We start from the raw sequence: 27226 nt of genomic DNA on the forward strand, positions 1-27226 counted from the left end.
CAGATTCTTTTCTTTGTTGTTGTTTAAAGTTTTTATTTTTAAGTAATCTCTATGCCCAACATGAGGCTTGAACTCCCAACCCAGAGATCAAGAGTCTCACTCTCTACCAAGATTCTTAACTAAATTGGTTATATGCAATTCTATCTGAAAGTAAGGGAATTACTAATAGTTCCTAACAATTTGTGAGGCACATTTTCTGGGATCATTCAATGTCCGTAATAGACCTACTTGCTAGAGAAAAAAAAAAAATACACAAAAATGTACTCAAATTGTTTTATATGACTCAGGATGTTGATAGAATCCTTGAGTACCATCCTGGATCTTAAAAAACCAACAGAGTTGGATTCCTCAGTTCCTCTCCATTTTTAGACACTGTAATTAAAAGTCTTTAAAAAGACTTTTTCTTTCTTTATGAAAGAAGAAAATAACTCCAATTATCCATTTCCCTAGAGTCAATGGCAGTTCTGGCACAATCAGTGAGTGTTTGGTGACACCTAGTGGCAAAGGTCAGAGTTACAGATTCCAATTCCTGTTTCCCTTCTTTAAAAAAAAAAAAAAAAGGAATTTTAAGAAGTCCTTTCCTAAAATGTAATCAAAACTTTTAAAATATAACAGAGTTCCTATTCCTTCTTCTTCTATAAGTTATCAAACTTCCAATACCACAATTTATCTAACCCAGAAACTTCAGTGATTTTTATTTTATATTTCTAAATGAATTGTCTTGACCTTGATAATACCAAGGACTTTTTAAAAGTAAATTAATTTAAGCTGTGTATGAAAGCCTTTTTAAAAGACTGTAGTTGTATTAATTAAATATTGTAACCTAGAAATATGGAGTCATGGTTTTCTGTTTCCACCATTTCCCAATTCCTTCATTTATTCTTTCATCAAGCATTAACTTTGCACATGCACTGTTCCAGCACGGGTCTAATGCTGGAAGTAGAGAATTAAACAGGCAATGTCTTAAACTTAAATCTACTGTGTCTTTTTTTTACTGTGTATTTATTTTTGAGAGAGAAGCACGTGGGGACATGCAGGTGGGGAAGAGGCAGAAAAAGAGTGAATCCCAGGCAGGTTCCACACTTGTCAGTGCAGACCCTGATGAGGGGCTCCACCCCATGAACCACGAGATAATGGCCTGAGCCAAAATCAAGAGTCAGTCGCGCAGCTGACTGAGCCACTGAGGCACCTCCCAGTGTATCTTAAGTTTTCCAGTGTGGAATCCCAAATGCTCTGCTTATATATATGATGATAGGGAACTCAATTCCTAGTTTGTATTTTAATCAAGGATCATAACGTCTCCTTTTCTCGCTCTCCATCCTCTTCTTGCCTGAGATAATCTAATGTAAACTGCCATCATCAATTACCCATCAAGGAGTTTTTGTCCATGCTCAGATACAGTGATGCCTTGATCACTTTGTAAATCCTTCACCCACGTTCAAGTTGCAGACACATAAGTTAGGAATATAACTTAAAGCACTATTCAGAAAGCATGTATGCAAATGGTTTCTAAATGCACAGGTACAAGATTTATGATTATACAAACAAGTTAATCACCTGGCTAAGCAGGTCCTATACTGATGATGACAATTTCTTCCCTTTGATTTTTTCTCCTGAAGCTCAGTGGGTAATCACCATGTGTTGTAATGGCACATGATGGGACTATCAAAGCTTTACACCTTTCTTTCTAACAAAGACACAGCTTCCTATACCACAATTCACTTGATGGCTATGAAGCTTTAAGCAGTGAGAGATCATGGTGTTCTACTGAATAAATACCTGGGCATTACAGAATAAGAAAATGATGTTAATGTTGGCTCTTTTGCTTATAATAAAAATTCAAGAACTGAGCACACCAGGCAAATATGCAAGAGCTATCCAGCCTACTTATCTAATCCCTATACTAGTACCTCAAGTAAGCAGATGTTTTCAGCAATCCCATCTCAGAACAAGACCAAAACATTGTTTTCTCTATGGTGCCTAAGGCTGTCAGTGAAACTAATATTCAGAACTCAGAATTATTTCCCCCACTGTCGTATGACTGCAATTGAGAACATAGGTGATCAATTTTCCATTGCCATTAATAGGATAAAAGTTACTGTGAACCATTTTAATAGGCAGTCCCATCTAACCTTTTAGATGGGGTGTAGAGAAATCCTCTTCACAGGAACACACAGAAAAGTTAGGGATCAAGACAGCATTAGTTACAGAAATGGAGTTAACCAAAGAATATCATTTCTATATACACTCTTTAAAAAAATATGTGGTGTTGTTACTGACCATCCAGGGGCAGAACCAAGCAGCTAAAGGCTGACACCGTAGCATTAGCCAAGACTTGGCAGGGAGCACCACACACAGCAGCTGAGATGTTCCCTGGAGAAAATCCTGCTCCAAACACATGCACAAGGCTTCCACCCAGGCAGCCTTCAAAACAAAATAGAAGTTCATGATCACAGAGGCAAATTTCTCTTTCTTTAGTTAACTCAAAATTCAAATCCATGCTTTCTTGCTGCCCATCGTTCCTTTTACGCCCTCCAGAATCCACACAACTGGCTTTAAGCTCCTGATATAGAATTTAGTGTCTTGCCACTAAGCTCTGTTCTCCAGAGCCTGAAGTCCATCTTCTGTCAGATTCCAATCATATTCAACAACCTATAAAAATGTAAGAACTTTTTATATAGAAAAGTAATGTTTATTTATCATTCTTAAAATTTTTTATACACAAGACTATACAATTAAAGTAAAAGTTCCCCTAAACCCCCTAGGCTCACTCCCCAGAGGGAGCCATGTTTGTTTTCTCATTAATCATTCCAGAATTTAAGCATATGTATTTTTATGCAGAGAAATCTTTCTATCCATATTCTTCTACAAGAAGAATTTGTTTTTTTAAAGATATAGCATATACAATTTTCCATGTGTATGTGTAAATACACTACTTATAGTTCCATTATATGATTGTGCCACAATTTATTTAGCAATTTTCTCACTGATTGACACTTTCCTTATTTCTCCTCTCCTGTGACAAGTAATAATGCTGATGAACCGTCCATTAACTTGAATAAAACTGGGGCAAACTGTTAGAAGGGGGATTTCTAGGTCAAAGAAAAAGAAGGTTTTAGATTTGATGGATATTACCAAATTTCTCTCCAAAATAAGATTGTAGCAGTTTACCCTCCTGCCAGCACTGTATGATGGCACCTATTTCAGATGGGTAAAAGTACGACAGTTGTTAACAAACACCATGTTTTGTGTCAGTATGAGAACCAATTAAGGTAAATGTCAGCTAGACTCTCAGACATGTGGCAACCTCTAGTCCACAAGGAGATAGAGTTCCAGGGGCCACTGTCCTCATGTCAAGATGCTCACAGGCACCTGACAAACCCGAGAATATGACTTTGCTTAGGGTACATTTCACAGCCCTGCTCTCACATCATAAAAATCGTGGAATGTTAGGGGCGCCTGGGTGGCTCAGTCAGTTGAGTGTCCGACTTCAGCTCAGGTCATGATCTCACAGCTTGTGAGTTCGAGACCCGCGTCAGGCTCTGCGCTGACAGCTCAGAGCCTGGAGCCTACTTCAGATTCTGTGCCTCTCTCTCTCTGCGTGAACCCATTCTCATTCTGTCTCTGTCTGTCTCAAAAATAAATAAACATTAAAAAAATTTTTTTTAATTGTGGAATCTTAGAAGAAAGGGGAACTAGGGAGCAACCAGCCTAAACCCCTTTATCTGATGAGGAAGCTGACGCTTAGAAAAGGTACCCAGCTAAATTACTACAGACATGGGACCAAAATCCCACTCCCTATAGCATTCCACCCAGCTGAGCCCAGACAAATTTGTTCTAAGAATTCGCTTAGCAAGCACTTCATCAGTGTAAGATTCACCTCCCATCATTCCCTCTGTGTTTTGTGCATTATAGTCAAATTTAAGCTATCTCAACTGCAAAAAGGCCTTACGTGAACAGAAACCGAAACCATCACTGGAAGAAAAGGCAAGGCAAATTTCAGTATACATATCTAAAAGGAAAAAACAGTTGAACCAATGCAACCATAGTGTGAAACTGGACTATTACTGCTGGGGTATGAATTAATCTGTGAAATGATTACAAGGTGACAAAAATTAATGATACTTAATAAGTTTAATTCAAATTGGCATATATGGCTAAAAATAGGTGAAGACATCTATGTTCTACTTACTTGACCAAATGTTGAGCTCCTACAAATGGTATTAAGACACAAATTAAATCAGGGTAATGAATCAAATTAAAATACAATCACACTTAAAGAATATGCACAAATTCCTTGATAAAAAAAACAAAGCCTCCTACAGGGAGTGTGACAAAGACAAGTTTTAAGGAGGAAACCAGGACTATAAGAGGCCAACTGGGCTTCTCTCTCCTTCTGTCATTCAGATTGAGGTTGATTTCCTATATTTTAGAGTAGTAACCATAGATATTAATTCACTTACATAAAGAAGGAGATCTGTCTTATTTGTTTGACTTACCAAAGTTCTCAGTTACTGCCAAAATAGTGACTGTAGATGTGAACACCAGGACAGATGAGGCCCACCCTCTTGAGCGGTCGTAACCTCTGACTGGGTACTTCCCAGCAGGAAGGGATGCGACCACACACTGGAGAACCGTGCGGTTGCCAGAGACACCCACACAGGGTGACATCCCAATAAAAATGTCAACATTTGCTGCTCCTGAGATCTGGGCCACCACAAAGGTCAAGATGTCATCAGTCTGAGACATAGAGAGCAATTCTGGGGTGAAGGCATTGCTGTAACCAATGAGTCCCATCTGGTATGAAAGTCCATCTACCTCTATGACCAGGGCAACAGAGCCATTTCCCGCAGGAACAACACACTGGATGAGCTTGGTGCTGATGCTCACTGTCAGGCAGGCCTGCCGGCCAATGTAGACTAGTGTGCTGTTCTCTCCTCTCAGAGCTGTGCCCTTCATGGTCAAGAGGCTTCCACCATGTATGCTGAAATTCTTGGGGAAATAATGAAACACTTGAGGCAAAATGTAGAAGTGTCTGGAAACATTACCAAAACAAGCATATCCATTTCTTGTATGAACAACGGATACATAGTGGAGTCCTGGGGTCAAGTCACTTATCCAGCATGAAACATGGCTTGCATTAAAGAAAGTTACAACGCAGGGAAGGTGATTATCCACAAACACCATTGGTTCATCTGCTGTGATGCCCAACTTCTGACCCCTAATCAGCACCATGGTCAGAGACCCACTGATGTTAGTGGTCAAGGCATCCACAATGGGAGTTGTCTCTTCCTGAAAGAAAAAAGTGCAATTGCCCTGACACTCACTGGGTAGCCCATTGACCAGGACTGTGATGTTCACGGTGAAGGAAGCATCAGGCAAGGGGTCGCCCACTCTGTTAATCTGGCACAGGACTGTCTGGTCCCACAAGCTCAAAATCACACAAGTAAAAGGCCCCGAAAGGTCAACATGAACTGACCTATTCCTAGACTTGAGAGTTAGTCCCCTCACTGTGAGTATTGTCCCGCCACAAGCAGACCCATGTGTTGGCCAGATAGCTGTTATCCGAGGTGTCATCACAAATTGCTGGGGCACTGCAGACATGTTAGCAAACCCCATCTGCTTTTGACGAACTTGGAAAGGATAGATGCCGGCCTCCAAATGGTGAAGAGGAAAAGAGCACCCAGACAGGCTCATGTTGTTCCTTAAAAACTGTGTCTCAAGATCACAGTTCAAGACCCCCAGAAGGATCACTGAGTTGGACAGGTTATTTCCCTCCACATAGACCCTCAGGCTGCTATTCGTGATTTCTCCTCTCATGGCAGTGACCACTGGTGTTGCTCCTGCTTCATACATGAAGGTAAAGCCCCTCCCCACCAGGCTTGGTGAAGGTCCTTGGGCAAAGGACACATTGCCAGCCCAGACCTCCACGGGGGCTGGCAGGGCAGGAACGCCTGCATCAGGCAGCAGGGCAGCGGGTGGGGTCTCACACCAGATGATCGACTCTGTAGAGTTCACGATGTCACAGGACCGATTACCCACAAGCACCCAAATCAAAGCTGGGTCCCTGCTGAACCCTATTCCCGAGATGCTGAGGATGGTTCCACCTAAAGCATGAACATCAAAAACAAAACTTAAAACCTGATATTCAGAACTAGGAACTCACAGCATCTGTCTAACCACAGCACAATTAAGTGGAAGGTGGGGTGTTAGGGAAACCTCAGCTATTTTGCTTTACCCCATCAACATTAAATTTGTCATTTTGGCAGGAGTTAGATGGGCTGAAATTCACATAATAGTAAAACAATATAAATTATTATACAGGTGAAGAATGTTTATAATATTTCAGGCAAAAAAATTTCATATGTATTTATAAACCCTAGAAGCCACTTCTATCAACTTTTACACTAATGAAAAATCTAATTTCTTGAAGTGTTCTTGTCATCTGCTATGTTATCAGACATGTTAGTCCCTAATGTTCTAATATATTATGTAGAGAGAATATACGTACATATATAACATATACAACAATGTAAAATCAAATTCCCTAGACTTCTTGTCATTTGCTATGTGATCTCACATACTGTCCCAGATTATTCTATATGTTATTATGCAGAGTATATATTCTCATAGTCCATATATTACGTGGGTATATGTCTGTGTGTTGAAACATATCAGGGGACACTGAAATATTGAAACATGCTCATAATCCTGCTGCTATATTCCTAGACTTTCTCTCTCTAGTTGAGGGATGATCAAGCCCCATCTTCAGGATTAGAGCAAGGTACCTCATACCTAAACTTGTGGCACAGGCAAGCAGCTTTTTTTTTTAATGTTTATTTTACAGAGAGACAGAGCATGAGCGGGGGAGGGGCAGAGAGAGAGGGAGACACAGAATCCGAAGCATATTCCAGGCTCTAAACTGGCAGCACAGAGCCCGACACAGGGCTCACACTCACGAACTGCAAGATCATGACCTGAGCCAAAGTCAGACATTCAACCAACTGAGCCACCAGGTGCCCTGAGGCAAGCAGCTTTAAAAAGGATTTACTAGGAGTGCCTGGGTGGTTCAGTCAGTTGAGCATCCGACTTTGGCTCAGGTCATGATCTCACAGTCTGTGAGTTCGAGCCCTGCGTCGGGCTCTGTGCTGACAGCTCAGAGCCTGGAGCCTACTTCAGATTCTGTGTCTCCCTCTCCCTCTGCCCCTCCCCTGCTCATGCTCTGTCTCTCTCTGCCTCAAAAATAAATCAAACATTTAAAAAAAATTTTTTTAAAGGATTATACTCAAAAAGGAGCAAGTGTTATTTCATACACTATCACAATGATTTAGTCACATGCAAATATATAGATTTTAATTTTTTTTTCTAAAAATGAATAGTTTTCTCGATTTCTGTCTTCTCCTCACATCTCCCATATTGGCTTGTGCTTCTAACCACCTCTGGGTCCTTCACCTGAATCCCTAGAGGAAAGTGAAGCCATCAGACTCCTTCCTCCTCTCCTTACACATGCAGTATATAAAAGGCTAAAGTAAAATGCTCTTCCCTTGTTTTTCTAATATCCTCTAGAGGTACGCTACCCATTGGATGCTTCAGCCTCTTTCCCCTAGAAAAACAAAACCAGGCACATCTTCTTTTCATGAAAATTCTTTATTTTCCTCAGCTCACTGGGCTAAGGAATCACCAAGTTTTCACACCCTTGTAAGTGCACCACTCAGTTCCCAGAGCACAAGGAAAGCCCCTCTCCCTGCCGCCCGATTACTGGTCTCATCGGTTCAAATCCAGGAACAAAACCTGAATATCCAGTGAGTACACCTGCTGAATCAATGATACAAGAATCACTCACCCAGAAGAGAACCACAGCAAGGCTCCATGCTGAAAACTTCTGTGATGTACCGGATGTGAAGATCAACCCTGCAGAGAATGGGGAAATTGATATGAAATAACTGTTTTAGAAAGAGAGAAAGGGAGGAGAAGAACAGATATGAAGCAGTGAGGGAGACAACTGTCAATGGAACTGTCACAGAGAAGAAAGGACACAGTGGGGGGAAAATGTTGTGTGGGACATCTTCCTTGGCCTGTATCATGTGGTGGCATCAACCCATACAGGTTAGCCAACTTTCTGGAATGCGGGGAGGCAACTTCTGGAGAAATACTGGGCTGAGGGACTTAAAGGCAAAGGCAATCTGAGCATGGTTTTGGCAATAACTGTAAGCCATTTATTCAAAGCCCCAGACACAAACTTATTGAAGGTCTTATTTAATCACAGACTCAAACTAAAGCACAGAATATTCCAACACATAGAGATGCTCACCCCACCCCCACCTTCACCAAAAGCCATAACATCTTAGTTCCTGAAAGTTCTCTGTTCCCCAACTATTAAGTCAAACATTTCCCTTGGATTGGTCTTGGGAGTGAATCATCCTATAGAGTCTCCAAGATTTCTTCAAATTGCATGATTCTCATGTGTTTATACCCTAACTTCAGAAGTAGGGGAAAAAGTGAAGATCTAACTCAAAACTAGAATTCCTCAACTGAAACTAGACCAGCAAAAAGACCTAAAATTAATGGCAAGTGTGCACCTCACCCTTGTGAGCGAATGCTGACCCCATTGATGGAGACTGAGATTCTGTGGAGACTGACAGGCAGTGGGGGCAGCACCACCTCCAGGCCCCGAGCCATTTGTACATGAACCAGAGCCACGGTGTCTTGGATGCAAACTTCCACATCCAAATCTGTGTAGTTCACCAGAAGTGCCATTCCAATGAAGAGGGTCTCACCTCCTGTGTTAAAAACAATGCATTAGCCTCTGTGATGCGAATTTGTGGCCTCAACCACCTCTTGGATTTTAAACCTATCTTTCAGGATTAAATGCATGATTGGTCCTGTGTATAACACTTCAAACAAGGATTTCAATACCAGTCTCACTTCTAACAACTCTTATCATAAAACTTCTAACAACTCTTATCATAATAGAACCACCACCTATAATCCCAATTGCCAGGACACTTGTACTCAAGAGGCACTAATTTAACGCCATAGAAATGCAAATCAAGGGCGAAAATAAATCAAGAAGTAGTTTGGGAACTACCAACACACAGCACTACCAGCACACAGCACCGCAAAGCCCTTTCTTTAACTTGCACTTTCCTGCTGATACAAGTCCAAAGCTCGATGTCTGCGTGTATTGAACCGCTTAAAATTGCTGTACAGGAGTGCGGTACCACAGCGTGCACAGACCACTTTCACACGCACCGTCTCATTTCACCCTCATGCTATCCTCATGACATACACAGAGTAGGTAGTAGAAATGGTATTTCGCTTTTGACAAAACTAAGGTTTGGCAGCCAATGTCTGATAGCTACTTAAGGGAAATATCAAGGCCTAAGTCCAGTCTTCTCTTATATTTCGATACCTTTTTAATTTAATTACCAATTTCACTAAAATGTCATATATGCTATAAACACTTCAATTCAATTCCTTTTACCTTAAATATTTATTGAGTACCAAGAAGGAGATGCCACAAAGGCACAAAAAAAAAGTTAAACACAGACCCTGCCTTGAAAGAAACCTCAAAGATGGCACAATGGTGCCAAAATAGCTTCAGTACAAGACATGACACACGAGAGGTAAAAATTAAGCAGTGCGGTTGTTCAAACGACAGCAACATTCTGAATATTAAGAAAGACCCCGTGGGCAAGATGGTGCTTGAAATTCTACTTGAAAAATAAATCCCCAGAGGAAGCGATAAAGAATAGGCAGTTTACAATTCAACTCTAAAAACTTCATAGTTTTACCCAAAGTCTTTTGGAGCATTTTCTCATTTAAACATCCAGTGGCTTGGGGGCGCCTGGGTGGCTCAGTGGGTTAAACGTCTGACTTTGGCTCAGGTCATGATCTCGCAGTTTGTGAGTTGGAGCCCTGCACTGGGCTCTGTGCTGATAGCTCAGAGCCTGGAGCCTACTTAGGATTCTGTGTCTCCCCCTCTCTCTGCCCCTCCCATTCTCATGCTCTGTCTCTCTCTCAATAATAAATAAACGTTAAAAAAAATGTTAAACCTCCAGTGGCTTGGAAAGAAAGAAAGAGAATTGGGTGACTTTCTGGGAGATCAGACACATGTACATAGTCATGTACTCTATGGGAAGAGGCCAAGTTGATGGGGAGTCTATGGCTAAAGACCAAGAAAGCAACTGTAAGGGGTATTTACCTAATTTAGCAGACAGCAGAGACTTCCAAAGGTTTCTAAGCAAGAAAAGGATAAGATAGAAGCTTTCTTCCAGTCTATTAGATTAACTAGAGAGATAGGGAAGGAGAAATCCAGTCTTCAGACAACGGAGTTCAACAAGAGCCAGAAATTGAGAAGGCAATGGCAAGAGTGGAAATAAATGTACATACCTCTCATGTGTCTCACAGAGACACAGCTTAGGCTAAAGCATCTCTAAAGCTCCTTTAGCAGCTGACATTTGAGAACTACAGAGCAGACATCTACAGAACTGCACAGCCAATCAGATGAGGAGGAGAAGAAGCTATTTGAAAGAGAAAAGTCAAAGACAAGGGGTTGTGGGGTGTTGGGAAGACTGACCCTACATGCAAATCCTTGCTCTGCCATTTTCCCACCTGTGTGAGTCTGGATGACTCACTGTGGGCTCTCAAAGTCTTATATTTTTCATCAGTAAGATGGTAACAAAGTCTACCCCATCTGGTTTGTTGTAAGGATTAAGTTAGATATCCTAGGACAGTTTAATTCAAAAGTCCTCCATTAACTTTCATTTTCTTTCTTGCTCCACATCCTCCTTACTTCTGTACATCCAATCTCATTTCTATTATGAAGTCTGAAGCCTCAGTGTAGCGACCTGAAAGGACTTCAGGGTTGAGCAGAAAAAAGGCATGACCATGAGGTGGCAATAATATGAAAAGGAGCTTTATATGGTGGTGCTTTGACAGATTTACATGGGTGCAAAAATCTCACAGCATGAGACCTTCCAGAGGAAACAATAGGAGACCACCACCCAGAAGGGGAGCAAGGCAAAGGAAGTCCCTGTGGACAGGGAGAGGGGGCTTATGTGTCTAGATGATGTCACTTAGGAGTAGTCTCTAGGGTGGAGACCTCCAAAGGCATCAGTGGTTTATACTCTCCTACAGCCCCCAAGTTTATCTTACCTATCACTAGCAGACACTATAATTTTGCAGGATATGCAAAAGGAACAGACTCTAAAAGGCTAAAAATCTATTTGAGGGAGGTTATATTTAAAATAATTGGTTATGTGGGACACCTGGGTGGCTCAGTCAGTTAAGCATCCAACTCCTGATTTTGGCGCACGTCATAATCCCAGGGTGGTGAGTGGAATTGAGCTACCCAATTTGTTTGGGACTCTCTTTCTTTCTCTCTCTCTTTCAAAAAAAAAATTTTTTTTAATAATTGGTTATATAAAAATTTGAGTTTGATACTGGCATGTTTTTGAACAAATGGGTACCAGCCTGCTATCAAGAAGTAAAAAATATAGGGTCAATATACACAAGACATCTTTGGCTTATCTATATAACACTCAGGATCTGGCAGAACGATGCCATTTATTCAACAAAGCGTTTGTTGAATATTTACTCCATGTTGGTTCCTGAGTTCAGTACTCTTACCTCCTTTACCTCCAATTTTCACAATAACCTTGAAAGAATTATTCCCACTTAGTAGGTAGAGACACTAAAGATAAAGGAAGTTAAACATCTTATCCAAGGAGTGGTTGAGCTTGGATTCATTCACATCCAGGGCTGCCTGACTGCAAAACCCCACACAAATGGTTCTGCACATCATATTCTTCCTCCCCTTTTCCCTGCCCCTCCTCCTTTCTTTCTTCAATTTCATCTTGGTTTCACTGTTATCATCAATATCATCATCTCCTGGATGGAGATTTGTAGCATTCCAGTTTTCAAAGGAGACTTTCCCAATAGGGAACCACTCTTTGGAGATTTTATAAAGTGTTCCTCTTTACTCTGCCTGTAGAAAGATTTAAATGTAAGTGTAAATTCTGCAAATAATGCATCATGTTGTATATATCAATTACATGAACTCCTTGGTTTCTTGGTCAATTGTCAAGCTAATCCTAGATGCCTCTGAGGCACTGATGCAATGTATTTATTCTTTTCATTACAGGTAGGAAATTGTATTAAAAGCCAAAATCACTGAAATCTGAATAGAATACAGAACTCCCTCCTCTCTTTCCTACTTTGTTGGGAAGAATCTATACTGCTAAGGAATTTTACACACTTTGGTAGCCTGAGGCAGCAAATTCTTCTTCTCTACTGAGCTGAATAATTTTGAGAAGCTAAAGGACACTTCCTTTTATTTATGTACTCTGGAGCAATGGAAAATGAAAACAGTATCAGAAAAATTGAGTCCAGGCTTTTTCTTTGGAAAATATATCGGCCTTTTGTAATAAAATTCTTAGATATGGCTGCCATAAACTCTCTGTTATCTGGCATTCAGTTAACCAGAAAGGCACATTAGCTGGAACTTTTTCAAATTGATATGGTATGACATGACAATATGTTGTTACAAATCCATCTTGTCATATCATATGAATTATCGAAGAAAGACTACATTGTTTTACATAGTTCTACACTATGTATTTTTATACATAGTATGTTTCAAGGAATAAAAATTATTGGTTAATCAGAACACTCTATTCTCTAATCATATCGAACATCTGCTACAATTGAACTTGATGCCAAAAACATTGGTATTTTACACTAAACTATGAGTGGTTAACTCCTTGGAATCTGCATCCAGACTGCTTGGGCTCAAATCACAGCTCTGTTACTTACTAACAGTAACATCTTAGACAAGTTATTTAAGTTTCCTGTTCCTTAGTTTTTTTATCTGTAAAGTACAGATAATAATCCTGTAAATTAGTGGTAAAGATTAAAGTCTATTATGCCTGTGCTATCATTAGTACATAATAGGTGCTGAATAAATATATATTGAATTATTATCTTTGAATTCTCATGTCGTTTTCATGATATAAATGGTCCCAGTTTTACAGAGGAAAATACCAACATAAGATTTATTCAGTGATGGCTGAAATGAAATAAACGATGTTTTAGTTTTGAGAAAAATAACTTCCATCCAAAATATAATACTATCTTCAGTATAATTAAGAGACCATTGTTTGTCTTCTTTACAGGATCAATTGTCTAAAAATAGAAATTTTTTAATAAAAATTAAAATAAAATTTTAAAATAAATAAAATAAAAAATAAAAATTTTAAAATAAATAAAATAAAAAATAAAAATTTACCTGCTATACTGCTTGTGTTTCTGCTCAGAGAAATGATCACTGGATTTAAAGAGGAGACGTATGTAAATGCCATGGGAAGAACAGCAGAATGGTCCCCTCTGATCGCAGTCACATTCACAATGGGTCCATCTTTCCCCTGAAAAATCAATTTTTAAAATCAAACTTCTGAAAATAAGACTAACATGAGAGAAGTCCATATAGAATTAGTTTAAAGGGTTAATTTCAAGAAAAAAGATTTTTAAGTGTATTGGTACTTTCAAGTCTCCACCTCGCACACACGCGTGCACACACACACAGTGACAAGTACTTAGAATAGGCAAGTGTGGCATCATGATTACTGATCAAAGAGTAAATAAGAATGATTTACAATTAGCACACCAATTGGTTCTGCAAAAAACTGCAATTTCAAATAAACATCTATACCTAGCTAAACTATCCATCAATTATGACAAACTTTCAGACATGTAAGTACTCAGAAAACTTCGCTCCCACGTATTCTTTCCTAGGATGTTTCTTTAGGCTAGGACCTCATAACATAAACAATAGCCCCCCCCCAAAAAAAAGGAAGATATGAACTGTGAAAGTATATCTACCCAGGCGAGCAATCAAGGGCAGTGCTAAGAAGAAATACATGAAATAAACCAAGAAAACACCAAGTTAGATTGAAACAAGAGAACAAAGAGCTTCATGGAAAAAAATAACTGATATGATTAATTTTTTTACAATAGACTTTTATTATGAAGAAGACATACAAAGAAAAAGAATTAGAAATTTCAAGAAAAAAAACTATAAAAGAAAAAATATTACCTGATACTTCCCACATCATTTAAATAGTTTTAGCAATTTATTGATTTAACAAAGAAATGGTATTGTAACTGCATTCAAAGGAATTAAAAGGAGATGCTTCAAAAAGGGGACTTGTGGAAGAGGGCCAAGGAGTAGGAAAGCATAATTGTTTTACTATTTTTCTTTTAACCTTTGTATATATAACTTTGATCAAAATTTAAAGTTTTTTTTAATGCTTATTCTAACAAAAGAAATCCAAGCCATGCAAATTTTACCCCTTTAAATAGTAAATACATATGAAAGCAATAATACCCAGTGTTGACTATGTCAGAAATGAAACACTCACCCAGTGATGGTGGGATTACAAATTAAAAAGAAATTTCAGATAACTGGATACTACATAACAAAAGCTTTAAAATTTAGATCAATTTATCCTGAGAAAAATAAATATGCTTGAAAATACACTTTTGAGAACGATCAAATTTTTATTGTTTAAAACTGAAAATTTTGAGAGGTGTCTGGCTCATTCAGTCAATTAAGTATCCAACTCTTGATTTCAGCTCAGGTCATCATGATCTCATGGTTGTGGGATCAAGCACCACATCAGGCTCTGTACTTTCATTGCAGAACCTGCTTGGGATTCTCCCTCCCTCTCTCCCTGCTCCTCCCCTGCTTACATGCACACTCTCTCTTGCTCTCAAAATAAATGAACTTTTTAAAAAAGAGATTTTGAAAATTATTTCAATATACAATAATAGGGAATTGTTAAACAAGTTATGATACAACTATATATTGGAATTCCATACAGTTTATATGTAAATGTGAACATTTCATAATATTTGAATAATTGGATAATATAAAAACGTGGGACCAGAGATCAAAGATGATTCTGAAACCTCCTTTCCAGGGATCTTTATTTGTTCAGTGAACACTCATCCTTCAGGGTTATGGATGTGCTGAGAATGTTGATGACATTGAAGTCAACTCTGAATAGATATTTCAACTTCCGCTGTGAGCATAACTGCCATCAGCAGCACCAGGAAGAATGTGGACTCAAATCACCTCATAGGCTATGAGATAGCACTAACTGAAGAAGAAAGGGAAAGCTAAAGGGCTTGTTTTTAAAAAGGGAAAGGGGAAATAGTAAGGAATAATTACGAAGGTATTTTATAGGAACCAGACATTCTAGAAGTTTCTAAGTTCCACCATTCATATCCATGCCAGAAAACAAAACTGCTGGTGAAAACGGTTATTGTTACTTGCTAAAGAGAGAAATGAGATAATATATATGCAATATAGATAAATTTGTTTATTCTGTGGCACTATTACTCACTGAGAGTGTGAACTGGGAATGTGGTTGTTTTCTTTTAAAAGAAATAAACTGATGGTGATTGCAAGCCCCATTGGTGGAGTCAGACTCCCACTTTATTGCAGCATAGGCAATATAAACAATATTACCATACTGTCATGATGAAAAGGTAATGTTACTTAATTAAGTTCTAAGAAAGGATTCATGAAAACCCTTACACTACACGTTAATATTGGTCACCCACCCAGGGAGGAGATTCCACTTACTCTGGGTGGAACTTTGCATTGAATTCTTCTTGAATTGTTTGTGGTGATATTGATGGCACAAGACTGAGATCCAAATAACACCAGGCTAACATCTTCCAAACCAGAGCCTTGGACAGTGGCCCAGAGCCCTCCTGTAATAAAAACAGCATTTCCAGATGGAATGAAGAGCCCTACAGGTAGATAAAAATTAATTATCCACAAGAGAGAGAAAATGAAACTAAAATATGATGCTCCTTAGTCAAAACACAAGTCCTGCTCAAACTGCAGGAATAAATCTGACACTAAATATATAAACTACTATACAAACATGGAGAAATGGTGAGTAGAGGGCAGACAGAAGGAGTCATACATCCTGGAGATATTTAAAAATAAAACAGATAAATACTGCCAAGAGTCAGGGAAATAAAGTAGATGGTCTTTGAAAATTCTTCCTTCACTAGAGTTTTATATTATCCCACCAATCCTATACAGCTTATTCTCTCACCATGATACAAAGAGTTGGGGCCCAGAGTCAGGGCCACAGATCACTCTCCCACTTAAAGCAGATCATTTGTAGCATTGTTCCTGAGTTCACTGGTTCTTACTCCCTCATCTTTAAATGACAGCCTTGGACGTTCCAGCTTTGTAATTCCATACTAGGTTCTAGGTTCTAGTCTCCATGATGGTGTAGAGGTGACTAACACTACCACCCACAGCCACCAGGATTTCTCTAATGACCACTGAAGAGCAACCACAGAAACTTCTGTCTCCTCACTGCAGACATCAGTAAGAAGAAGCATTGTACCCATTACAGTGACGTGCCACACATATGGACAACCAGCACTTAATCAAGCTAATGAACAGAAAGCCCACTTACTATTCTTAAGAGCAATGATTCCATTCTGCCATCTCCCCAGAAGGGAATAAAAGAGAGGCAGGGAAGCCACTAAGCAGGGACACATACCTCTTGAGAATAGGAAGTAGGTGCAGGAGCAAGGTTATCTTCCCCAATCATGTTAGGGTGAGAAAGCAGAACTTATCCAACCTGATGAAAACCTTTCAGGAGAATGGGGGGGGGGGGGGGGTGGGGATTATTCCCTGAAGTTAAATATGTGAACTTGTCCTGAAGATTCAGGGCAAGACTACAATAGACTTCAGAGTTAGAGAATAAAATTGAAGAAAAGAGCTGGTTTACAATATCAACAAAAAAGATACAATATCTAAAAACAATGTTGATAAGAAATATTCAAGAACATGAAGAAATGTGAAAAAAACCCATGAAATACTACTGAGGAACTTAACAAGATTAAACCTTAATTTAAAAGGGGCACCTGGGTGGCTCAGTAGGTTGAGCATGTGACTTCAGCCCAGGTCATGATCTCACAGTTCATGAGTTCAAGCCCTGCATTGGGCTCTCTGCTGTTGGCACAGAACCCACTTCAGATCCTCTGTTGTTCCATTTTGCATATATGTGAAAATAGCAGTGTAAGGGAATATTTTGGTATTATCAAAATTTTAAATGTACATAACATTTTGACTCAGCAATTCCACCTCTAAAAACTTACAGTGCTATTTTCAAATATATGCAAAATGGAACTACACATCCATATACAAAAGAATGAAGTCGAACCCTGTTTGGGATTAAACTGTGCCCCCCCAATTCATATGTTGAAGTCCTCCTCCCTTCTAGTACCTCAAAATGTGACATTATTTGGGAATAGGGTCATTGCAACTATAATCAGTTAAGATAACATGAAGTCATACTGTAGTGTGGGACCCTAATCCAACATGACTGATATCCTCATAAAAAGGAAAAATTGGACACAGAAAAGACTGGGGTGGAGGGAGGCACAGGTGCCTGGGTGGCTCAGTTGTTAAGCATCTGACGTCAGCTCAGGTCATGATCTCATGGTTTGTAAGTTTGAGTCCCATAACAGGTGAGTTTGACTCCATTTCAGGTGAGCTCAGGCCCCACGTCGGGTGAGCTGGGTCCCCACTTTGGGTGAACATGAACCCACTTCAGGAGAGCCTGCTTCCTTCTTGCTCTCTCTCTCTCAGTCCCTCCTGGGATTATCTCTCTCTGTCCCTCACTCGAGTGCGCTTGCTTGCTCCCTCTCAAAAAGAACCAAAAGAAAGAAAGAAAGAAAGAAAGAAAGAAAGAAAGAAAGAAAGAAAGACAGACAAAAGAAAAGTCACAGGGAGAACACCATGTGAACATAAAAGCAGGGATCAGGGTGGTGTTCTTGCAAGCCGAGGAGTACCAAACACCACCAACAAAGCAAGAGGATAGGGGAGAGGCATAAAACAGATTTTCCTTCACAGGCTGGTTCAAAAGGAATCAGCTCTGCTGACACCTTGATCCTTAATTTCTAACCTCGAGAACCATGAGACAATACATTTCTGTTGTTTCAGCCATTCACTTTGTGGTACCTGGATAAGCAGCCTTAGAAAACTAATACAGAACTCCAACTCACACCATATTTAAATATTAAAATAAATCAAATACCTACATGTAAAAGCTAAAACTATAAAACTCTCAGGAAAATAAATGAATAAATCTTAGTAACATTGGATTAGGTGATTATATCTTCAATATGACACCAAAGCACATGTAACAACAACAACAAAAAGACAAACTGGAACTGACCAAAATTAAAAACCACAAACCGTGCTGCACAAACCATGAGAGAATTGAACAAAAGAAGAAAGGATCAGAGAAGATCTATAAAAACAACCACAAAGTAATGAAAAGGCAATAAATACATACTTATTAATAATTACCCAGAACATAAATGAACTAGAAGCTACAATCATAAGACATAGGGGGTTAGAATGGATAAAAATGTAAGAGCCATCTATATATTGCCTATAAAAGACTCATTTCAGATCTAAAGACACATGCAGATTTAAATGTGAGGGAATAGAGAAACATTTATCTTGCAAACGGATGTCAAAAGACAGCTGCGGTGGCAATACTTATATTAGAAAAAATGGACTTTAAAACAAAAATTGTAATAAGAGACAAAGGAGGACACTAATAATAAAGGAGATAATCCAACAAGAAGATAGAACAATTGTACAAATTTATGAAACGAACACATGAGCACCCAAATACATAAAACAATTAATAACAAACATTAAGAGAATCATAGATACTAATACAATGATAGTATGGGATTTTAACAGCCCACTTACATCAATGGACAGATCATCCAAACAGAAAATCAGCAAGGAAACAATGACTTTGAATGACACATGGGACCAGATGGATCTAACAGACATATTCAGAACATTATATCCTAAAACAGCAGAATACACATTCTTTTCAAGTACACATCAAACATTCTCCAGAATAGATGACACCAGACGCCACAAAACAAATCTCAACAAATCCAAAAAGACTGAAGTCATACCATGCATTTTTTCTGACCACAACTCTATAAAAATAGAAAAAAATCACAAGAAAAAATCTGGAAAGACCACAAATACATGGAGGTTAAATCACATGCTACTAAACAATGAATGGGTCAACTAAATAACCAAAGAAGAAATCAAAATTTACATGAAAATCAAAACACAATGGTCCAAAATTTGGGGGATGTAGCCAAAGCAGTTCTGAGGGAATTTTATAGTAATACAGGCCTACCTTAAAAAGCAAGAAAAATCTCAAACAACCTATCCTTACACCTAAAGGAACTAGACAGAGAACAAACAAAACCCAAACCCAGCAGAAGAAAGGAAATAATAAAGATTAGAGTAGAACTAAAGGAAATAGAAATTAAAAAAAAAAAAAAAAAAAGGAACAGATCCATGATACCAGGAGCTGGTTCTTTGAAAACATCAACAAAATTGATAAACCTTTAGCCAGACTGATCAAAATAAAAAAGAGAGAGGACCCAAATCAACAAAATCAAAAATTAAACAGAAAAAAAATAACAACCAACTCCACAGAAATACAAAGGATTGTAAAAGAATATTATCAAAAGTTACATGTCAATTATTGGACGACCTAGAATAAATTCTTAGAAACATAACTTACAATAACTGAAGCAAGAAGAAATAGAAAATTTGAACAGTCATTGGGCAATGAAATTGAATTTCAAAAAATTTCATTGAATTTGAAAACATTTCATTAAATTCAATTCATTGCATTTCAAAAAATTCCCCAAAAACAAACATCCAAGACCAGACATTTTCATAGGTGAAGTCTAAGAAATATTTAAAGAAGAGTTTATATCTATTCTTCTCAAACTATTCCAAAAAAATAGAAGATGAAGGAAAACTTCCAAATTCATTCCATGAGGCCAGGATCACCCTGATACCAAAACCAAATAAAGACACCAGAAAAAAAAGAGAACTAGAGGCTAATAACCCAGATAAAAATAGATGCAAAATTCCTCAACAAAATATGAACAAACTGCATACAACAATACATTAAAAATATTCATCAACATCAGATGGGATTTATTACTGGGATGCAAGTGTGGTTCAATATTTGCAAATCAATAAACATGATACACCATATCAATAAGACAAAGGATAAAAACCATATGATCATTTCAATAGATGCAGAAAAAGTATTTGACAAAATCAACACCAATTCTTGATAAAAATTCTCAGGGCACCTGGGTGGCTCAGCTGGCAGAGCCTGCTTGGGATCTTCTGTCTCCCTCTCTCTCTACCCCTCCCCTGCTCATATTCTCTCTCTGTCTCAAATAAAATTAAAATAAACTCTCATCAAAGTAGGTTTAGAGGGTATATACCTCAACATCATAAAGGTCTTATATGAAAAACCCACATCTAACATCATCCTCGATGGTGAAAAACTAAGAGCTTTTCCCCTAAGACCATGAACACAATAAGGATATCCACTCTTGCCATTTTTATTCAACATAGTACTGGAAATCCTACTCACATCAATCAGCCAAGAGAAAGGAATAAAAGGCATCCAAATGGTAAGGACAACATAAATTTTTCACTATTTGCAGATGATAAAATACTATATATAGAAAACCCTAAAGACTCCACCAAAAAAAAAATTGCTAAAACTGATAAATGAATTCAGTAAAGTTATAGGATATAAAATCATTTATATATACTGCCTTTCTATATACTAATAATGAAGTGGCAGAAATAAATTTTTTTTTAATTTTTTAATTTTTTAATTTTAATTTTTACAATTGCACAAAATAACAAAATACCTAGGGATAAATTTAACCAAATAAACGAATGATCTTTACTCTGAAAACTATAAAATACTGATGAAAGAAATTGAAGACAACACAAATGGAAAGATACTCCATGCTCATGACTTGGGAGAACAAATATTGTTAAAATGTCCATATTATCCAAAGCAATCTACAGATTTAATGCAATCCTTATCAAAATACCAACAGCATTTTTCACAGAACTAGAACAAATAATCCTAACATTTGTATGGGACCATAGAAGACCCTGAACACCAAAAGCAATTCTGGGGAAAAAAAAAAAAAACTGAGGGTATCACAATTCTGACTTCAAGTTACATTAAAAGCTGTAGTAATCAAAACAGCATGGTACTGGCACAAAAATAGACACATAGACCAATGCAACAGAATAGAGAGCCCAGAAATAAACCCAAAACAATATGTTTAATTAATCTTCAACAACAAAGGAGGCAAGAAAATGCAATGGGAAATAGTCTCTTCCACAAATGGTGTTGGAAAAACTGGACAGCTACATGCAAAAGAATGAAACGGCCCACTTGCTTACACCATACACAAAAATAAACTCAAAATGAATTAAGGATTTAAATGTGAGACCTGAAACCATAAAAATAATAGAAAAGATCACAGGCAGTAATTTATCTGATATTGGTCATAGCAACATCTTTTTAGATTTGTCTCCTGAGGCAAGGAAAACAAAAGCAAAAATAAACTGTTGGGGCTAAATCAAAATAAAAAGCTTCTACATAGCAAAACAACCAACAAAACCAAAAAACAACACACTGAATGAGAGAAGATATTTGCAAATGATATATCTGATAAAGGGTTAGTATCTAAAACATACAAAGGGCTTATACAACTCAACACCAAAAGCAAGTAATCTAATTTTAAAAAAGGCAGAAGACATGAACAGACATTTCTCCAAAGATGGCCAACAGACACATGAAAAAATGCTCAACATCACTCATCATCAGGGAAATGCAAATCAAAACCACATTGAGATACCACCTCATACCTGTAGAATGGCTAAAATCAAAAGCTCAAGAAATAAGTGTTGGCAATAATGTGAAGAAAACAGAACTCTCCTGCACTACTGGTGGGAATGCAAACTGATGCAGCTACTGTGTTAAACAGTATGGTGGCTCTTCAAAAATTAAAAATAGAACCATCCTACAATCCTGTAATTGCACTATTGAGCATTTACCCAAATACAAAAACATTAATTTGAAGGGATATATGCACTCCTATATTTATTGTAGCATTCTTTATAATAGTAAAATTATGGAAGCTGCCCAAGTGTCCATCAACAGATGAATGCATAAAGATGTGGTATATATATACAATGTGTGTGTGTGTGTGTGTGTGTGTGTGTGTGTGTGTGTGTGTGTGTGTAATGAAACCTTGCCATTTGCATTATGGAGGGAGCTAGAGATTATAGTTCTAAGGAAACTAAGTGAGTCAGAGAAAGTCAAACACCATGTTATTTCACTCATATGTGCAATTTAAGAAACAAATAAACAAAGGAAATAAAAGACAAACCAAAAAACAGACTCTTAACTATAGAGAATAAACAGTTACCAGAGGGGAGGTGGGGGGATGAGTGAAATAGGTGAAGGGGATTAAGAGTACACTTATCATAATGAACAATGAGTAATATATAGAATTGTTCAATCATTTTATTATACACCTGAAATAATATAACACTACATGTTAACTACATTGGAATTAAAATTTTTAAAAATTAAAAAATAACTTCTGTGCCACAAAGAATACTATCAAGAAAATTATAAGACAACCCACAGAATGGGAAAAAATGTTTGCAGCTCATATATATGATACGAGACTTTTATCCACAATATGTAAAGAATTCTTATAACTCAACAATAAAAAGAAAAATAACCCATTTTTTTAAATGACCAAAGGATTAGGACATCCATTTCTCCAAAGATATAAAAATGGTTAATAAGGATATAAAGATACTCAGCATCAGTAATTAGGAAAATACAAACCCAAATCACAATGATGATAGTTTCTGGTTCAAGATATCAATGGAGGAAGACTCTGAACTCACCTCCTCCACAGAACGTACCAAATTACACCTGTTAATACAATTCCTCCTCAAGAAGAACTGAGAGCTGAAGGAACAATGACTAAACAACCAACGACAAAGAGAATGGCAAGAGAACAGTAAGAGAGATGGAAAGAGGATAGCAAAAAGAACCCCCATCCCTGATGCTGCAAACAGTTCTGGGGAAGAATATTACTGAAGGACTGGGAACGGATCCCTCTGTCCTTAGGCACACAAAAACACCTTAAGTTTAAAAGAATAACTAGAGGGATGTCTGGGTGTCTCAGTTGGTTTAGAGTCTGACTTTTGATTTCAGCTTAGGTCATGATCCCAGGATCATGGGATCAAGCCCCATGTCCGGCTCTGGGCTGAGCCTGAAGACTGCTTAAGATTCTCCCTCCCTCTCTCCCTCTCTCTGCCCCTTTCCCCTGCTCATACATTCTATACATACATACATACATACATACATAAGCAAGCAAGCAACTAGCATGTAAAAGAGACAACACTAGAACTCTGTCATGTGGTGGAGGAGCTGCCAGCAATCTATATGGACCGAAAGGACTGGAGAACAACATGGTTTACATTCCCATCCTGCTGTAAAAGCCTAGACCAGAGCAGGGTTCAGATACCATAACAGGGATGTTCCATCATGTTGGTGAGTTTGTGACTTCAGAGAGCTAAGGGTCCACCTTGTGGTGCTGGGGCACAGAAAGCAAGCCATGGATTTCTGAGGATATTTGTTTGTTTTAATTTGTAGTGTTTTATTTTTACCTTTTTTAAATTTGTCTTGTTTTGTTTTTATATTTTTCTTTTTGGTTTTGTTCTTTCTAGTTCTTTTTTTCTTTTCCTTTTTTTTCTTTTCTTCTGTCTTTTTATTTTATTTTATTATTATTTTTCTTTACTTGTTGTGTAAAAAGCCCTGGTTTAAAAGAATAACTAGGGGCGCCTGGATGGCGCAGTCGGTTAAGCGTCCGACTTCAGCCAGGTTGCGATCTCGCGGTCCGTGAGTTCGAGCCCCACGTCAGGCTCTGGGCTGATGGCTCGGAGCCTGGAGCCTGTTTCCGATTCTGTGTCTCCCTCTCTCTCTGCCCCTCCCCCGTTCATGCTCTGTCTCTCTCTGTCCCAAAAATAAATAAAAAACGTTGAAAAAAAAAATTAAAAAAAAAAAAGAAGAACTAGCATTGGGGTACCTGAGTGGCTCAGTCGGTTAAGCATCCAACTTCAGCTCAGGTCACGATCTCATGGTTCGTGGGTTTGAGCCCCATGTCAGGCTCTGTGCTGACACCTCAGAGCCTGGAGCCTGCTTGAAATTCTGTGTCTCATTCTCTCTCTGCCCCTCCCCCACTTGTTCTCAGCCTCTCTCTCTCTCTCAAAAATAAATAAATGTAAAAAAAAAAATTTTTAAAGAGTAACCAGCATACACTGCCACAACTCTAGACAGTAAAAGTCACCAAGCACACACAGACTACATAGGGGTCACCATACCCAACTACACTCCTAAACTTTAGGAGAAGTAGCATTTTGCCTAATCTATAGAAAAAAACACAGAAAGTTAAGCAACATAATAAGACAGAGGAATATGCTCCAAAATAAAGAACAAGAAAAAAACCTCACTAAAAAATTAAATGAAACAGAGAGAAGCAATATGCCAGATAAAGAATTTAAAGTAATGATTGTTAAAATACTCATGGGGCTGGAGAAAAGAATGGAAGAACTCAGTGAGAGCTTCAATAAAGAGATAAAATATATTTTTTAAAAAAGAGAGTTGAAAAATATAACTGAAATAAAAGACATACTAGAGGGAATCAACAGTAGTTTAGAAGATGAAGAATGTGTCAGCAATCTGGAAGACAGACTGATGGAAAGCACACAAGCTGAACAGCAAAAACAAAAGAGAATTTTAAACAATGAGAACACATTAAGATGTTTCTTAGACAACAGCAAGTGAACAAACATTCACATTACAAGGGTCCCAGAAGAAGAAGAAAGAGAAACGTACAGATAACTTATTTGAAGAAACAATAACTGAAAACTTCCCAAATCTGAGGAGGAAATAGACATCTAAGTCCATGAAACAAGGAGAATTACAAACAAAGTGAACCCAAAGAGGTCCACACCATGGCCCATAATAATTAAAATATCAAAGGTTAAAGACAAAGAGTAAATCCTAAAAGCAGCAAGAAAGAAACAAAAAATTACTACAAGAGAAAAACTATGAGACTATCAGTGGATTTTTCAGTAGAAATTCTGCAGGCCAGAAGGAAGTGGCATATATAGTCAAAGTGCTGAAAGAAAAAAACCTTACACACGTGAATACTCTACCCAGCAAGGTTATCATTCAGATTTGAAGGATAAAAATTTTCCCAAACAAAGGATAAAGGAGTTTCTGACCACTAAACAAGCCTTACAAGAAATGTGAAAGGGACTTAAGCGGAAAAAGAATGGCCATAATTAGTTATAAATATATGAATAAAAAGATGTGAAATATGACAGCACATAAACTGTCTTTTTTTAAGAATGTGTTTGAATTCAGAGAACTCCCTTCAAAATCAACAAAAACAGGTCAACACCACGACATATCATACTGAAACGCAAAATACAAAGAGAATTCTGAAAGCAGCTATGGACAAATGGGCCTTAACCTACAAGGGTAGACACATAAGGGTAGTAGCAGACCTGTCCACTGAAACTTGGCAGGCCAGAAGGCAGTGGCAGGAAATATTCTGAGTGCTGACTAGGAAAAAGATGCAGCCAAGAATCCTTTATCCAGCAAGGCTGTTATTCAGAATAGAATGAGAGAGAAAGACTTTCAAAGACAAACAATAACTAAAGGAGTTCATGACCACTAAACCATCCCTGCAGGAGATCCTAAAGGGGACTTTGTGTGTGGAAAGCAGCAAAGACTCCAAATGACCAAAGACATCACCACAAGCCTGAAACTTACAGATAACACAAAGACACTAAATCCATATATTTCAATAAGTTCTGTAAATGTAAAAGGACTAAATGCACCAATCAAAAGACACAGGGCATCAGAATGGATGCCAAAAAAAAAAAAAAGATACATCTATATGCTGCCTACAAGAGACTCATTTTAGACTTGAGGATACCTGAAGATTGAAAATGAAGGGATGGCAGGGTGCCTGGGTGGCTCAGTCAGTTAAGCATCTGAGTTCCACTCAGGTCATGATCTTGCAGTCTGTGGGTTCAGGCCCCGTGTCAGGCTCTGTGCTCTGGAGCCTGCTTCAGATTCCATGTCTTCCTCTCTCTCTGCCCCTCCCCCATTTGCACTCTGTCTCTCTCTCTCTCTCTCTCTCAAAAATAAATTAAATTAAATTAAATTAAATTAAATTAAATTAAATTAAAAGAAAGAAAGTGAAGGGATGGGGAACCATCTATCATGCTTTGGGATGTCTATCCACTGATGAATGGATAAAGAAGTGGTATATATACACAATGGAAAACGACCCGGCAATGAAAAAGAATGAAATCTTGCCATTTGCAACAACATAGATGGAACTGGAGGGTACTATGCTAAGTGAAATAAGTCAGAGAAAAACAGATATAGGTTTTCACTCATATGTGGAAGTAGAGAAACTTAACAGGAGACCAAGGGGGAAGGAAAAGAAAAAAAAATAGTTACAAACAAGGAGGCAAACCATAAGAGACTCTTAAATACAGAGAACTGAAGTTTGATGGGGTGGGGAAAATGTGATGGGCATTAAGAAGGGCACTTGTTGGGATGAGCACTGGGTGTTGTATGTAAGTGATGAGTCTACTCCCAAAGCCAAGAGCACACTGTATACACTATATGTTAGCTAACTTACATAAGTTAAATTATATATTATACATACGTATATATAAGCTAAATTATATATTTTAAAAAAAACAATGTGTTTGAACTGAAATGACCAAATTAATATCGACTGTTATTTACTTAGGATGTTTACATATGAACCTCATGGTAACCACAAACCCAAAACCTATGATAGATACACAAAATATAAATAAACCAAGCAGAACACTACTGGTACTCATCAATCACAAAGATAGAGAACAAGAGGTTCTCTATCTGCTGGTGGGAATGAAATATCATGCAGCCATTTTGGAAACAGCTTAGCAGTTTCTCAAGAAGTTAAACATAAAGTTACTATGTGGCCCAGCAATTCCACTTCTAAGTATATACCAAGAGAACTGAAAATGCACATCCACATAAAACCTTGTACACACACATTCATAGAAGCATTGTATGTAATAGCCACAAAGTGCAAACACCTCAAACGTCTACCAAGAGATGAAGAGATAAACAAATATGGTATATCTATA

The 27226-nt window shown here is 38.0% G+C and overlaps 1 protein-coding gene across 1 annotated transcript in view; it reads right to left on the bottom strand.

The window, feature by feature from the left end:
• Positions 1–27226, bottom strand: part of PKHD1 (PKHD1 ciliary IPT domain containing fibrocystin/polyductin) — a 475560-nt gene that overhangs the window by 396456 nt on the left and 51878 nt on the right. The window contains exons 27-32 of the mRNA XM_007095512.3: positions 15650–15780; positions 13289–13424; positions 8585–8780; positions 7844–7911; positions 4500–6107; positions 2281–2424 (exon numbers count right to left, since the gene is read on the bottom strand). Coding sequence (XP_007095574.2) covers positions 2281–2424; positions 4500–6107; positions 7844–7911; positions 8585–8780; positions 13289–13424; positions 15650–15780 — 2283 coding nt within the window. The remainder of the gene's footprint in view (positions 1–2280; positions 2425–4499; positions 6108–7843; positions 7912–8584; positions 8781–13288; positions 13425–15649; positions 15781–27226) is intronic.

The sequence above is a fragment of the Panthera tigris genome, chromosome B2 (assembly GCF_018350195.1).
Source record: "Panthera tigris isolate Pti1 chromosome B2, P.tigris_Pti1_mat1.1, whole genome shotgun sequence".
NCBI classification, from domain to species: domain Eukaryota; kingdom Metazoa; phylum Chordata; class Mammalia; order Carnivora; family Felidae; genus Panthera; species Panthera tigris.